This window comes from Macaca fascicularis, chromosome 1, assembly GCF_037993035.2.
Source record: "Macaca fascicularis isolate 582-1 chromosome 1, T2T-MFA8v1.1".
In the NCBI taxonomy this organism is placed as follows: domain Eukaryota; kingdom Metazoa; phylum Chordata; class Mammalia; order Primates; family Cercopithecidae; genus Macaca; species Macaca fascicularis.
In genome coordinates, this window is record NC_088375.1 from 2,448,940 (window position 1) to 2,462,903 (window position 13,964).

Here is a 13,964-nt window from a genome sequence, read left to right on the forward strand (position 1 = left end):
TGCGTGCTGCCACCACACCCGGCTAATTTTTTGTTTTTTTAGTAGAGACGGGGTTTCACCATGTTAGCCAGGATGGTCTCGGTCTCCTGACCTCATGATCTGCCTTCCTTGGCCTCCCAAAGTGCTGGGATTACAGATGTGAGCTACCGCACCCAGCCACAAATTTAAAATTTTTAACCTGTCAATTTATTTATCTCTGCGTTTCTTAGACAGGATCTTGCTATGTAGTATAGGCCAGCCTTGAACTCCTGGGCTCAAGGGATCCTCTTGCCTTAGCCTCCAGAGTAGCTGGGAACAGAACCTGTTAACTTCTTTAAAAAAGTACTAAAATTACAATTGGAATTGTGTTAGATCTATGGATCAATTTGGGGAGAACTAACATCTTAACAATATTCCATCTTCCAATCCATGAACAGACTATATCTCTCAGTTATTTAGTTCTCCATTATTTCAGTAATATTTTATAGATTTCAGTGTACAGGTTTGCACATATTTTGTTAAATGTATAAGCATTCCAATTTATAAGCTATTGTAAGTGAAATAAATTTCATTTATTCATGAATTTGAAATTTCATTTTCCAATTATCCATTGCTAGTATTCACAAATGCTGTTTTTTGTATACTGACCTTGTATCCTGTGACCTTGCTAAACTCACTAGTTCTAGTAGCATTTGGTAGATTCCTTCGGATTCTCTTTATTTATAAACAAGTCAATTTGCAAAACTTTTTTTTTTTTCTAATTGGAATGACTTTTATTTCTTTTTCTTGCTATAGGACCTCCAGTACAAAGGTGAATATAGTGCCCTTTCTGGCTGGGGGCAGTGGCTCACTTTGGGAGGCCGAGGCAGGTAGATCACAAGGTGAGGACTTTGAGACCAGCTTGGCCAACACGGTGAAACCCCATCTCTACTAAAAACACAAAAATTAGCCGGGCGTGGTGGCGGGTGTCTGTAGTCCCAGTTACTCGGGAGGCTGAGGCAGGAGAATTGCTTGAACCTGGGAGGTGGAGCTTGCAGTGAGCCGAGATCGCACCACTGCACTCCAGCCTGGGCGACAGAGTGAGATTGAATCTCAAAAAAAAAAAAAAAAAAAAAAAAAAGTGCCCTTTCCTTGTTCCTGATCATGGGAAGAAAAGTGTTTGGTCTTTCTCCATTAAATATTTCGTATTAGCTGTGAGTTTTCTAAATACACTTCATCAAGTGGAGGAAGTTCATGTAGAGTTCTAGTTTGCTGAGTTTTTCATCATAGATGGTGTATGGATTTAATGTGCTTTTTGATATGATCATATGGTTTTTTTTAGGTGGTTAAAATGGTGAATGAATGACATAGGGTGATTTTTGAATATTAAACCAACACCGTATTCCTGGGTTAAATCTCACTTGGCCATGACAGTGCATTACCCTTTTTATATACCTTTAGATATGACGGACTATTTTGGTAAGGACTTTTGTGTTTAAATTCATGAGTCACACTGGTGTTAGGCTTTTTTCTTACTGTCTTCATCTGATTTTGGTATCAGCGTAATTCTGGCCTCACAAAGTGAATTTGCAAATATTCTCTCTCTCTTTCTAAAAGAGTATTTTGTAGGATGGGTATTATTTCTTGCTCAAATGACAGACAGAATTTACGGGTGATGCCATCTGGGACCGGAGTTTTCTTTGCGAGAAAGTTTTCAATTCAGGGAAATTGAGCTTTTCAATTTTGAGGAATTCTCTTGCAGAGAAGCTTTCCACTGTTGGAAAACCTGCCAGCCATTCATGTCACGTGTGCTAACTAGACATGAAAAGCAATCATTACTAGATAATAATTACTTGACCTTGGCTGTGAGAAAAGATCCATCAAGATTCCTATCAAGTTGCGATGCAGGTGGCCCAGATCGAATTTTACTTGGATTTCTAATAGTGTGTGACACACTAGGGAAGCTCTGGTCCCCACCCCTGTAACATCTAATAGCGTGTGACACACTAGGGAACCTCTGGTTTCCACCCCTGTAACATCTAATAGTGTGTGACACACCAGGGAAGCTCTGGTTTCCATCCCCGTAACATCTAATAGTGTGTGACACACTAGGGAAGCTCTGGTCCCCACCCCTGCAACATCTAATAGCGTGACACACTAGGGAACCTCTGGTTTCCACCCCTGTAACATCTAATAGTGTGTGACACACCAGGGAAGCTCTGGTTTCCACCCCCGTAACATCTAATAGCGTGTGACACACCAGGGAAGCTCTGGTTTCCACCCCCATAACATCTAATAGTGTGTGACACAACAGGGAAGCTCTGGTTTCCACCCCTGTAACATCTAATAGTGTGTGACACACTAGGGAACCTCTGGTCCCCACCCGAGTAACATCTAATAGTGTGTGACACAACAGGGAAGCTCTGGTTTCCACCCCTGTAACATCTAATAGTGTGTGACACACTAGGGAAGCTCTGGTCCCCACCCCGAGTAACATCTAATAGTGTGTGACACACTAGGGAAGCTCTGGTTTCCACCCCCGCAAGTGGCATGTTCCCAGGTTCACCATTTTTATTCCCTCTGCACAAATGTATCCCTCAGCAGATGCTAATTCCTGAAGCTGGTACCATTTCTTGTACTGGAGCCCCAGCAGCCAGCTCAGTGCACACTGCAGGCATTCAGATGTTTGCCAAGGTACAGACAGTGAGAAACACTGTTGCTCGTGGTTCTGCACTGATCTCAGGGGAACAGACAAAAAGGCGAGTCTGGGAGCAACTCTTCTTTCACCAGGGAGAAGAGAAGAGGTGCCTGTACGTTACCGTAGCTTTCCTCTCAGTAGCCTAAACCCAGGGAGATTTAAATAGTACAAAAATTCCTGAAGGAACATTTTAACTAATTGTAGCTGTATAGAGTTAGGACATGAGGCTCAATGAATGTTTACCTTCGGGGTTGTTAAAACAGCAGATGGCACTAGAATTTGTGCCATAAATCCTCAAATCACTCTTCCTCTTTTTGAAGATAGAGGCAACATGGCAGCATAGAAACTAAAATGGATTTGGGAGTTTAAGATCTGGATTTGAGGAATGTATATTTACTACTCTCAGCATCAAATGAAAAAACTGTGAAAACACTACACACACTGCACAAAATTGTACACAACAGTGAGCCCGAAGAAATGGACAGTCATGCAGGTCATGTCAGGAGAAAGGGAACAATGCGGCCTCTCTTTGCATTGGGAGTAAACGCCACAAGGCCACCTTCAGCAAAGCAGGGGAAGAGCTAAAGGATGTCCTTTCCCACCTGTCTCCATCCCTGCCACTCCCACCCCATATCCTCCCGGCACTGCAGCAAAACCCAATTCACAGAAGTCCTTCAAAATAAGGCCTCTGGACCGTGCGGTGGCTCACGCCTGCAATCCCAGCACTTTGGGAGGCTGAGGCGGTCGGATCACCCGAGGTTGGGAGTTGAGACCAGCCTGGCCAACATGGTGAAACCCCCGTCTCTACTAAAAATACAAAAATTAGCCGGGCGTGGTGGCGGCGCATGTCTGTCATCCTGGCTACTTGGGAGGTTGAGGAACGAGAATTGCTTGAACCTGCGAGGCGGACGTCAGACTGCATCACTGCACTCCAGCCTGGGCGACAGGGCGAAAAAACAAAACACAAAACAAAACAAAAAACAAAATAAGGCCCCCTTCAAATCTTAAATCCTCCAGAAGATTTTTATTTTTAAATCTAAAAGAATGAATTTTTGGGACAATTTTCAGTTACCGTCAGGCAGATGGGGGAGGTATTTGAAAGCAGGAGAGCCTGTACTGAAGGACCTATTAGTCTTCCCAGAACAGATGACTACCTACCTGTAGGGCCAGACCGACTTCTGAAATCACATTTTCACCTTAAAGCAGTTTTTCCTCAGCACCCAAGGGTTCCAATAAACTCTCTGAGACACTTTGTGGGTATAGATTTTAAATTACAAGCTTGATTTGATACCCTCAAATACAGTTCTTAAGGAAGATTAGTTACAAATAGTTGTCAGTACTTTCAAATGACAGAAAAAATTACATTTTAGTAAAACTGGATGAATGTTTCTTGTGCGAAATAACAATCGTTTCACCACCAGGTGAAGCTACTCCAGGTCATGCAATACTTTGACTATCACATTTGTAAGAAGTGCCCTAATTTTTCTAGTTGCGATTTCATGCCTATTTTAAGTCAAAACATCGCTATGCTCCTGAGCTCACCTCACCCTCCCTGGGAAGGGGTGAGGACACCCATGGCTTCTCTGAGACACCCCTGGTTCCCTGATTGGCAAGGTACTGTCTCAATGCTTTCCTCTGGGTGAGAAGGTCCCCAGGAGATCTCGGGTTTCAGAGGAAGTGGCTCTGGCTGCCGACGGGCAAATATTACACCAGAGGTCACAGAGGACAGCAACCTAAGAGGTGAACAGGAGGGAAGTTTTAACTTATTTTGACATAAAATTGGCAAAAATAAGCATCACCAAATTTCTGTAACTAGAAATTGAGGATAAAACAGAAGAGCTTTGTCTATGATGAGGATGTCCGCACAGTAGAACTTGTGAACAGCTTTTATAGAACCACTTAATATAGTACCGTCAACATTTTACATATTTTACATACAATTTGAATACAAATTCTTAAAATTTATAATAGAACATTAAAATAATCTTCTAATAAAATCAGCCTTAAGTATAAGGAATCTAAATTTCATTATCTTGTACATTTCTAAATAAATAGCTTTGATCTATAACCCTTGAAAATATTACAGTTTATGGTGACATGATAGAGACAAGTCAAACAGTATTATAAGTGAAAATGAAACATCAATTTAAAATACAAGTGTTAAAACACGCTGAACTGAAATTATAGAAAATCAAAACACTAAGTACACAGTAATTAAATATCTAGCATTGGAATAACCAAATGCATGCGCAGTAACACACTTTCAACTTACATAAAAAGCCCTTTAAAATTCACATAATCTAAATAAACAAGCGGAAACACAAAGGGAGGTACTGTGCCAGCCAGTAACAACTAGAAAGGAAGTGCTCCCTTTTTCTTTCAAATGATCCTAACAGAAAACAGGAAATAATGATCACTTGCTAAAAAACTATAATTCATGTTTGGTTTGGTTTTTTTTTGTTTTTGTTTTTTCTTAAATGCTGCCTGATAAAGTCAAAGCAAGGCTTCCTAAATGTTAGACCACTATACCTTAGATAAGGAAAGGCCACCTAACGGACAGATTTAAACAAAAATCAGACATCTGTCTATGGAAGGTATGATTGAATTTTCGCGTAATGACCCCACAGTAGGATCTGAATCAAGCCCACGAGAAGAATGCACATTCACGCATCTGAACGCATGATCTGTTAGTACTGAATTCTATGTGGTGATTTCACTCACCAAAGTACTGGTTTATTTTACATACGACCAGGATTAAAACATCTACAACAGGAACTGTATCTTACTTAAGTTTGCATTCTCGTTCTCAGAATCTCAGAACACAATAGGGGTAAGCATTTGCCGAACTGAGTCCAGCATTCGTGATTTCAGGAAGCTTTGCATCCGTGACAGAACTGTTGACTGAGACTCAGGGGCGCTTCTCCTTTTGTCTCTAGGCCTGTGATGAATTTCTGGCTAATCAAGTTAATTGACACAGATCTGTCACAGTTTCTTGTTTCAGGGTCAAGAGGTCTCAAATTCATCTATTCCACAGTGAAGCCTTCTCCAAAGATCTGTGCCTGCACCTCATCAAGTGAAAAGAAGAAAGATCATCTTTGCGGTGCTGGGTATTTGCTTATGGTAACTGCCGGAAGCACATGCACACGCACGCACACACACCCAATCATTTCATAAGTGGAGAACAGAACAGAAATAATGCGCAAAGCCTAAATTACACAGCTCCCAAGGTTAACTAAAAAACGACACTGAAACCATAAGGTAACTCCTTTTGGTTACACACAAACTTATTGCATGATGGCTGAAAGCAATTTCTATGGACCAACAAGTGTAAGCCAAAAGTGTTCTTTAACCATTAGCTTGAGAAGTAGCTAAAAAGAGTGTGTTCCGAGACTACCCTGTTTGATTCTGCTCAGTGTAACTCACTGCATTAGGAGGCAGTGAGGAGGAGATGGGTATGTTCCTCAAAGATCACGCCTTCCATCCACAATGCTTAGATCGATATTTGCCTCACTGTGTGGGTTATTCTAACAGAGTTCCTCCGGATTGCCACTTGAAGTTGCTATTTCTGATGTCCTTGGTTCCTAACAGAGGGGAAAGGGGAATGTTATACAATTCCTGAAATAAAAACTGTTTAGAAAGTTTCACGCCTTTCATTCTCACTGCCAGCATGTCTGTCTCTGGAATGCTGCTAGGAGAGGTAGATCCAGTGCTTCAGTTCCGCCATTCCCTGCAGTAACTTAGTGTAATAGAAGTCCATGTTGTCTGCAAAGTCTGTACAAACAGGTGACTCCATGTCACCAAAAGTGCAGTATAATGCAGTTCCTCCAACACTAAGGAAAACCGTTGCTATGCACAGCAAGATCAGCAAAATACAGGAGCCACCTCCAACTTCATCTGCAAACATGAGAAAGAGTGAGGTTACATTGTCACCAAAATGGAAATCTTAGCATCTGCTGTCTTTTCATTAATTAAGGTAACTGGACATTTCTACTGTTGGTCCTCTATGGATAGGAAGTATTGACAGAAAACTCATGCTCCTAATGACTCTACAAAGACCTACCTGTTAATTACCAAGAAGATTCCGACTTGTGGAGCTTGTACATGCTAAAATTAAAACGTGCTCATTTATACAATGGATAGAATCACTCCATGAGAAGAAGAAAAACAGCTGCTGTGCTCATAGCAAGGATTAATTAAATTTTGTTTGTTTTCTAGAGACAGGGTCTCACTTTGTCACCCTGGCTGAAGTGCAGCGGCAAAATCTTGGCTCACTGCAGCCTCGACACCAGGCTCAAGTAGTCCTCCTGCTTCAGCCTCCTGCGCAGCTAGGACGACAGGCCTGTGCCACCGTGCCCGGCTATTTTTTATTTTTTGGTAGAGATGGAGTCTCACCATGCTGCAGAGGCTGATCTTGAACTCCGGGCCTCAAGTAATCTTCGTGTCACGGCCTCTCCAAGTCCTGGGATTACAGGTGTGAGCCGGCATGCCCGCCCTAACAGCAGCATTTGACAGTACACATTACAGCCTTGCTGTTCGAATACCCTTGGAGTTCACACTATGGGACTACCTTAGAGCAAAGTCCACTTAACATTAAACAACAAAAATGTCTTTGGGTGGGATCTCTTTTGCATCTTTCTATATTGAAGAAAATGATTATTCTTTGGTTGAAAAAAATTATTCATAATTAAAAATTTTTTAAAAAAATTTCAAAAAGACCAAAAAGTCTTCTGATGTGCAGCATGATTAAGGTGCAGGGATGCGTTTCTGGAAGTAATTTGGCAGCATCTATTAAAATTTAAAATTAATTTATCCTCCAGACTGGACAATTTTGAGAGTAAAAGACAGTATTAAGGCCAGGCGCGGTGGCTCATGCCTGTCATCCCAGCACTTTGGGAGGCCGAGGCGGGCGGATCACGAGGTCAGGAGATCGAGACCATCCTGGTTTAACACGGTGAAACCCCATCTCTACTAAAAATATAAAAAATTAGCTGCGCATGGTGGCAGGTGCCTGTAGTTCCAGCTACTCGGGAGGCGGAGGCAGGAGAATGGCGTGAACCCGGGAGGCGGAGCTTGCAGTGAGCTGAGATCCGGCCACTGCACTTGAGCCTGGGTGACAGAGCGAGACTTCGTCTCAAAAATAAAAAATAAAAAAAGACAGTGTTAACCGAATGCAATTCCAGGACAACAGGTGTAAACCAGGACAGCCTCAGGGCACCTGGGACACAGAGTTTCAACATCTCCCAGCAAATCCACCTTTAAGAATTTGGCCACAGATGTGCACAACAAACATCATATATACAAGCTTGTTGGCTGCCGCAGGGTTTGTTATAACAAAAGGTTGGGAGTAACTTAGTTGTTCTGGTTACAATGGAACAGTTAAACCATTATGAGACATTTATATAATGAAACAGGATGTAAGTATTTAATACGATGAAGTAAATTTAATATATTCTTTCATTGAAGGATGTCTAAGACTCATGATTTAATTTTTACTTTATTAAACTGTGATTTTTTCATAATTACCATATATTTTTACAAGAAACAAATTTTATAAAACCTAATGCATACCAAATAGACTTTATTTAGAACATTGTACAGTAATATATGAATATATTCTCCCTGTAAAAATGCAAACCCAAAAGCATCTTAGAGTCTAAGGGACTACCCATTTTTCTCCTGCCCAATCACATTCCCTTCCCATCCCAGAGGTAAACGCTGTTCAATTTGGTGTGTGTCCTTTCAGATCAAATATGTAGATTTCAGGACTTACATGAAAATAGGATTAAACAATCGTTTGCTCTGAAATTTACATTTTAAAATAGCTTTTTTTTTTTTTTTTTTTTTTGAGACAGAGTCTTGCTCTTGTTGCCCAGGCTGGAGTGCAATGGTGTGATCTTGGCTTACTGCAACCTCTACCTCCTGGGTTCAAGCAATTCTCCCGCCTCAGCCTCCTGAGTAGCTGAGATTACAGTCACCTGCTATCATGCCCAGCTAATTTTTGTATTGGCGTACAGATGGGGTGTCACCATATTGGCCAGGCTGGTCTTGAACTCCTGAACTCAGGTGATCTGCCAGCCTTGGCTTCCCAAAGTGCTGGGATTACAGGCGTGAGCCACCATGCCCAGTCTAAAATAGTTTATACTATTTTATAATAGCATATAAAATAGTATATAGTTTATACCTATGTATGAAAATGTGTCTTTTATATAAATGAAGAAATAGGATCATACTAATCACATTGTATTTGTCGTTTTTGGACAGTTCAGTCTTTTCGCCTCCTTTTCTTTTTTTTTTCAAAGATAGGGTTGTGCTCTGTCACCAGGCCACACTCACTGCAGCCTCAACCTCCCAGGCTCAAGCAATCCTCCCATCTCAGCCTCCCAAGTAGCTGGGACCACAGGTGCACACACCACTAGGCCCCGCTTATTTCTGTATTTTTTGTAGAGATGGGGTCTTGCCATGTTGCCCAGGCTGGTCTCCAACTCCTGGCCTCAAGTGATCCAGGAGGAAGACTTGGGAGGAGGCTCCCCCAAGTGCTGGGATTACAGGTGTGAGCCGCTGCCCCCAGCCTTACCTGCTTTTCTTAACATGATTCCTTCCCTCACCTTATCTATGTTAACAACCTAAAGTATTTTTCTTCATTATCATATGTTCAAATCCAAGCATTTAAATGTAGCTTAAATATGTAAAAACACATATGCTGTGTGTTTTATTTGTATGTCCCAGAACCGTTGGAGCTCCACGGTCCGACGTGAGTCACGGGTGGCTGTTGGGCACTTGACATGCAGCTGGTCCAAACTGAGTGGCGATAAACATACACTTTGAATACTTAGTGTGAAAAAAAGGATGTAAAATATCTCACTAGTAATTTTTTCATATAGATCACATTTTGAAATGATATTTTTGATGTACTGGGTTAAATAAAATACATTCTTAAAATTCTGGCCAGGTGCGGTGGCTCACGCCTGTAATCCCAGCACTTTGGGAGGCCGAGGCAGGCAGATCACCTGAGGTCAGGAGTTCGAGACCAGCCTGGCCAACATGGTGAACCCCCCCCACCGCCGTCTCTACTAAAAGTACAAAAATTAGCTGGGTGTGGTGGCGCATGCCTGTAATCCCAGCTACTTGGGAGGCTAAGGCACAAGAATCGCTTGAACCTGGGAGGCAGAGGTTGCAGTGAGCTGAGATCACAGCCTGGCAAGAGAGTGAGACTCCACCACCCCCAACCCCTCACCCTGCAGAAAAGAAACTGCCCAACTGTTTTCCAAAGTGGGCGAATCATTTCATATTCCCACTAGCTGTCTATGAAAATTTGATTATTTCATATCCTCACCAACACTTGATAGTGTCAGTCTGTGTGTGTTAAAATATAGGTAACATAAAATTTGCCATTTTAACCCGGGAGGCAGAGGTTGCAGCGAGATCGCACCACTGCACTCCAGCCTGGGTGACGGAGTGAGACTCCATCTCAAAAAAAAAAAAAAAGAAAGAAATCGGCCGGGCGCGGTGGCTCAAGCCTGTAATCCCAGCACTTTGGGAGGCCGAGAGGGGCGGATCACGAGGTCAGGAGATCGAGACCATCCTGGCTCACATGGCGAAACCCCGTCTCTACTAAAAATACAAAAAAACTAGCCGGGCGAGGTGGCGGGCGCCTGTAGTCCCAGCTACTCGGGAGGCTGAGGCAGGAGAATGGCGGGAACCCAGGAGGCGGAGCTTGCAGTGAGCTGAGATCCGGCCACTGCACTCCAGCCTGGGCGGCAGAGCGAGACTCCGTCTCAAAAAAAAAAAAAAAAAAAAAAAAGAAAGAAATCAAATGAAAAATAAAATTCACCTCACCTGTTTCTTTTCACTTTGACATGGCTACTACAAAACTGAAAATCATGTATGTGCCTCACATTATATTTCCAGTGGATGCCTTGGTTTAGAGGAGGAAGAATCGGCCCTTTTAGGAAGATTCTGGCAGAAGGTGAGGCTCATGAAAACACTGTGTAAGTCACAGAGCTTAGGAACCAACCAACACAATCAACATTTACATTTCATTTTATAATCCTCAAAATCAATTTATACACATTATCTGACACGCTTTTCAATAGGGACAGGCAGATGTTATTCTCCTTATTTTAAAGATGATGGAACTGAGTCTCCTCCAAGTAAGTGACTCAGTTTAAGATGAGGTGGCTACAAAGTGAAATGCAGACTGTGAGTTCCAAATCCAGGTTCCTCCTATTAAGCAATGATTTGGTCAAATTAGTGCAAATGGAAGTGAGCACCTTATCTGCAGAAGACTGTGAGAGTTACAAGCAGGGTGCAGAAGTAAAATCAGGGGTTAGGACATTATTTCTAAGGCCCCCTAAGCAGCTTTATAATTGTAAAAATGCAGAAACTTCTACTGTTATCACTCACGTCACACCTAGAAAGCACACCTAAATACTTACACTGTTATCTTAACAACGCAGTTGTTTTATAAACATGAGAAGCCTACTGACAGGTTCTGGGTTACCTTTCCATTTACTCTTATTTACTTACACCTTAGATAAATATATCTGCAACCACAAAAGGCAGCACTGTTTGCTACAAAACTCACCACCTCATGTTAGACCAAGTCAGGGCCTTAAGTATAACAGGCCCAGGAGAAAAAGCCAAACAGCAGCAATGGTATTAAATTGTTGCTCCTGAGAGACACTCTTTTCTATCAATGAAGAGGAACTCACTGGAGAGAATATTCATAAATATTTTCCACAATAAAGGAGGAGTAATTTAATTGTCCACTGAAAAGAAGACAAGCCAGGCATGGTGGCTCATGCCTGCAATCCCAGTACTTTGGGAGGCCAAGGTGGGTGGATCACTTGAAGCCAGGAGTTCGAGACTAGCCTGGCCACCATGGCAAAACCTCATCTTAATAAAAATACAAAAAACTAGCTGGGGCCGGGTGCAGTGGCTCACGCCTGTAATCCCAGCACTCTGGGAGGCTGAGGCAGGCAGATCATGAGGTTAGGAGTTTGAGACCAGCCTGACCAACACAGTGAAACCCCGTCTCTACTAAAAATATAAAAATTAGCTGGGCGTGGTGGCACGCGCCTGTAAGCCCAGCTATTCAGGAGGCTGAGGCAGAAGAACTGCTTGAACCTGGGAGGTGGAGGTTGAGGTTGCAGTGATTTGCACCACTGCACTCCAGCCTGGGTGACAGAGCGACACTCCGTCTAAAAAAAAACACAAACACAAACACAAACAAAAAACTAGCTGGGCATAGTGGTGCTCACCTGTAATCCCAGCTACTCAGGAGGCTAAGGCACTAGAATTGCTTGAACCTGGGAGGCAGAGGTTTCACTGAGCCAAGATTGTGCCACTGCACTCCAGCCTGGGTGACAGAGCAAGACTGTCTTTTTTTTTTTTTTTTTTTTTTTTTTTGAGACGGAGTCTCGCTCTGTTGCCCAGGCTGGAGTGCAGTGGCGCGATCTCGGCTCACTGCAAGCTCCGCCTCCCGGGTTCCCGCCATTCTCCTGCCTCAGCCTCCTGAGTAGCTGGGACTACAGGCGCCCGCCACCGCGCCCGGCTAATTTTTTGTATTTTTAGTAGAGACGGGGTTTCACTGTGGTCTCGATCTCCTGACCTTGTGATCCGCCCGCCTCGGCCTCCCAAAGTGCTGGGATTACAGGCTTGAGCCACCGCGCCCGGCAAGACTGTCTTAAAAAAAAAAAAAAAAAGACAAACACAGCAGACTCACACAAGAAGTGCTAAAGAAGGAAACTGAAATAAGCTCTCAACATTGACTATGGAACAGGAAGGACAGAGGTTGCATTTGCAACTTGCTCACTTATTTAAGCAAGTAAAGATTTAGAAATGATTTAAGATGATAGTTTGATTTTATATGTTTTTCCCTTAGAAGATAAAGCAACTAGATTGACATATTCTTTTATTTATTTATTTATATTTATTTTTTGAGATGGAGTCTCGCTCTGTTGCTTAGGCTGGAGTGCAGTGGCGCGATCTCGGCTCACTGTAACCTGTCTCCCGGGTTCAAGCGATTCTCCCGCTTCAGTCTCCCGAGCAGCTGGGATTACAGCCGCGTACCCCCACACTCGCTGATTTTTCTATTTTTAGTGGAGACAGGGTTTTGTCATGTTGGTCAGGCTTGTCTCAAACTCCTGACTTCAAGTGATCTGCCCGCCGGAGCCTCCTAAAGTGCTGGGATTACAGCGGTGAGTCACTGTGCCCAGCGGACAGTCTTTTACAAACCCTGTTAGTAAACATCACATGCTACACGAACTCATTCTTTCAGCAAACACTGACCATCTATGCTGCTAGCCACAGTGCCAAGCAGTTTACCTTGATCCAAGTTATCATCTATTTCTTGGAATCTCACTCTTCGCTTAGATGGTTTGTGTTGCATTTGGGCAGGATGATCTCCTACAGTATCATTCCTCTTCTTTAATATTGAGACCAGTCCTTCAGTAGGAACAACCTGTCAGAAATTATAAGAACCTATCATTGTTTTATTAAGGCGGGACATCTCTACATGTATCTATAAAAAGGCTAATTCAACAGATATTTGAATTTTTATTACAGGGCTATCCAATTCCTACAGAAAAAAGTATCAATCATCAAAGTCTAACAGAATAAAACTTTCATTTCTCTGCAGATGACTGAGAAACACAAAAGTCTAAAACCCTGGTTTCCTTTGTTAGCCCTTGAACTGATTCCAGGGACAGGCAGTGTGAAGTGTTCAGTCGACTGGGAATCAGAGCACCTTGCTTTGTAGCTTGACTTCCCTGTTACCGGTAAAATGATCACTCACAGTCCCCTCTTTGCTTCGTCACTAGCACTGGGTTTTGCTTTATAATGGAAGCTTATAATCCTCCACTGCTTTTTTCATTCAACAGCAATTTTAAACAAATGAACATATGGAACTTAAAATCTTCATTTGGATACCAAGCTTTTAACATCAAAGTGTTGTCCTCAGTTTCTCTGAGAAACTGTGCATTTACTAAATAATGCTCTACTGCTCAAAATAGTTTAAGGACTTCTAGAATTTCTCTCAGAGCCAATTTACTAGGGACTTTTTTTTTTGGGGGGGACAGAGTCTTGCTCTGTTGCCCAGCTGGAGTGCAGTGGCGCGATCTCGGCTCACTGCAAGCTCCACCTCCCGAGTTCACGCCATTCTCCTGCCTCAGCCTCAGTCCCTCAGCTGGGACTACAGGCGCCGCCAGCAAGCCCGGCTAACTTTTTTTTGTATTTTTAGTAGAGATGGGATTTCACCAAGTTAGCCAGGATGGTCTTGATCTCCTGACCTCGTGATCCACCCGCCTTG

The 13,964-nt window shown here is 42.8% G+C and overlaps 1 protein-coding gene across 27 annotated transcripts in view; it reads right to left on the reverse strand.

Annotated features, from left to right (window-relative positions):
• Positions 1-3,665: 3,665 nt before the first annotated feature.
• CNST (consortin, connexin sorting protein) overlaps positions 3,666-13,964 on the reverse strand; it is a 117,295-nt gene continuing 106,996 nt past the window's right edge. For 17 of the 27 annotated variants that reach the window (XM_074032294.1, XM_015431166.4, XM_074032337.1 and 14 more), the window contains 2 exons: positions 12,983-13,118; positions 3,666-6,550 (listed from right to left, as the gene is read on the reverse strand). In XM_074032294.1, the coding sequence (XP_073888395.1) occupies positions 6,345-6,550; positions 12,983-13,118 (342 nt within the window). In that variant the 3' untranslated portion in view covers positions 3,666-6,344. The remainder of the gene's footprint in view (positions 6,551-12,982; positions 13,119-13,964) is intronic. The other 10 variants (XR_012431291.1, XR_012431070.1, XR_012431079.1 and 7 more) reach the window with 2 other exon arrangements.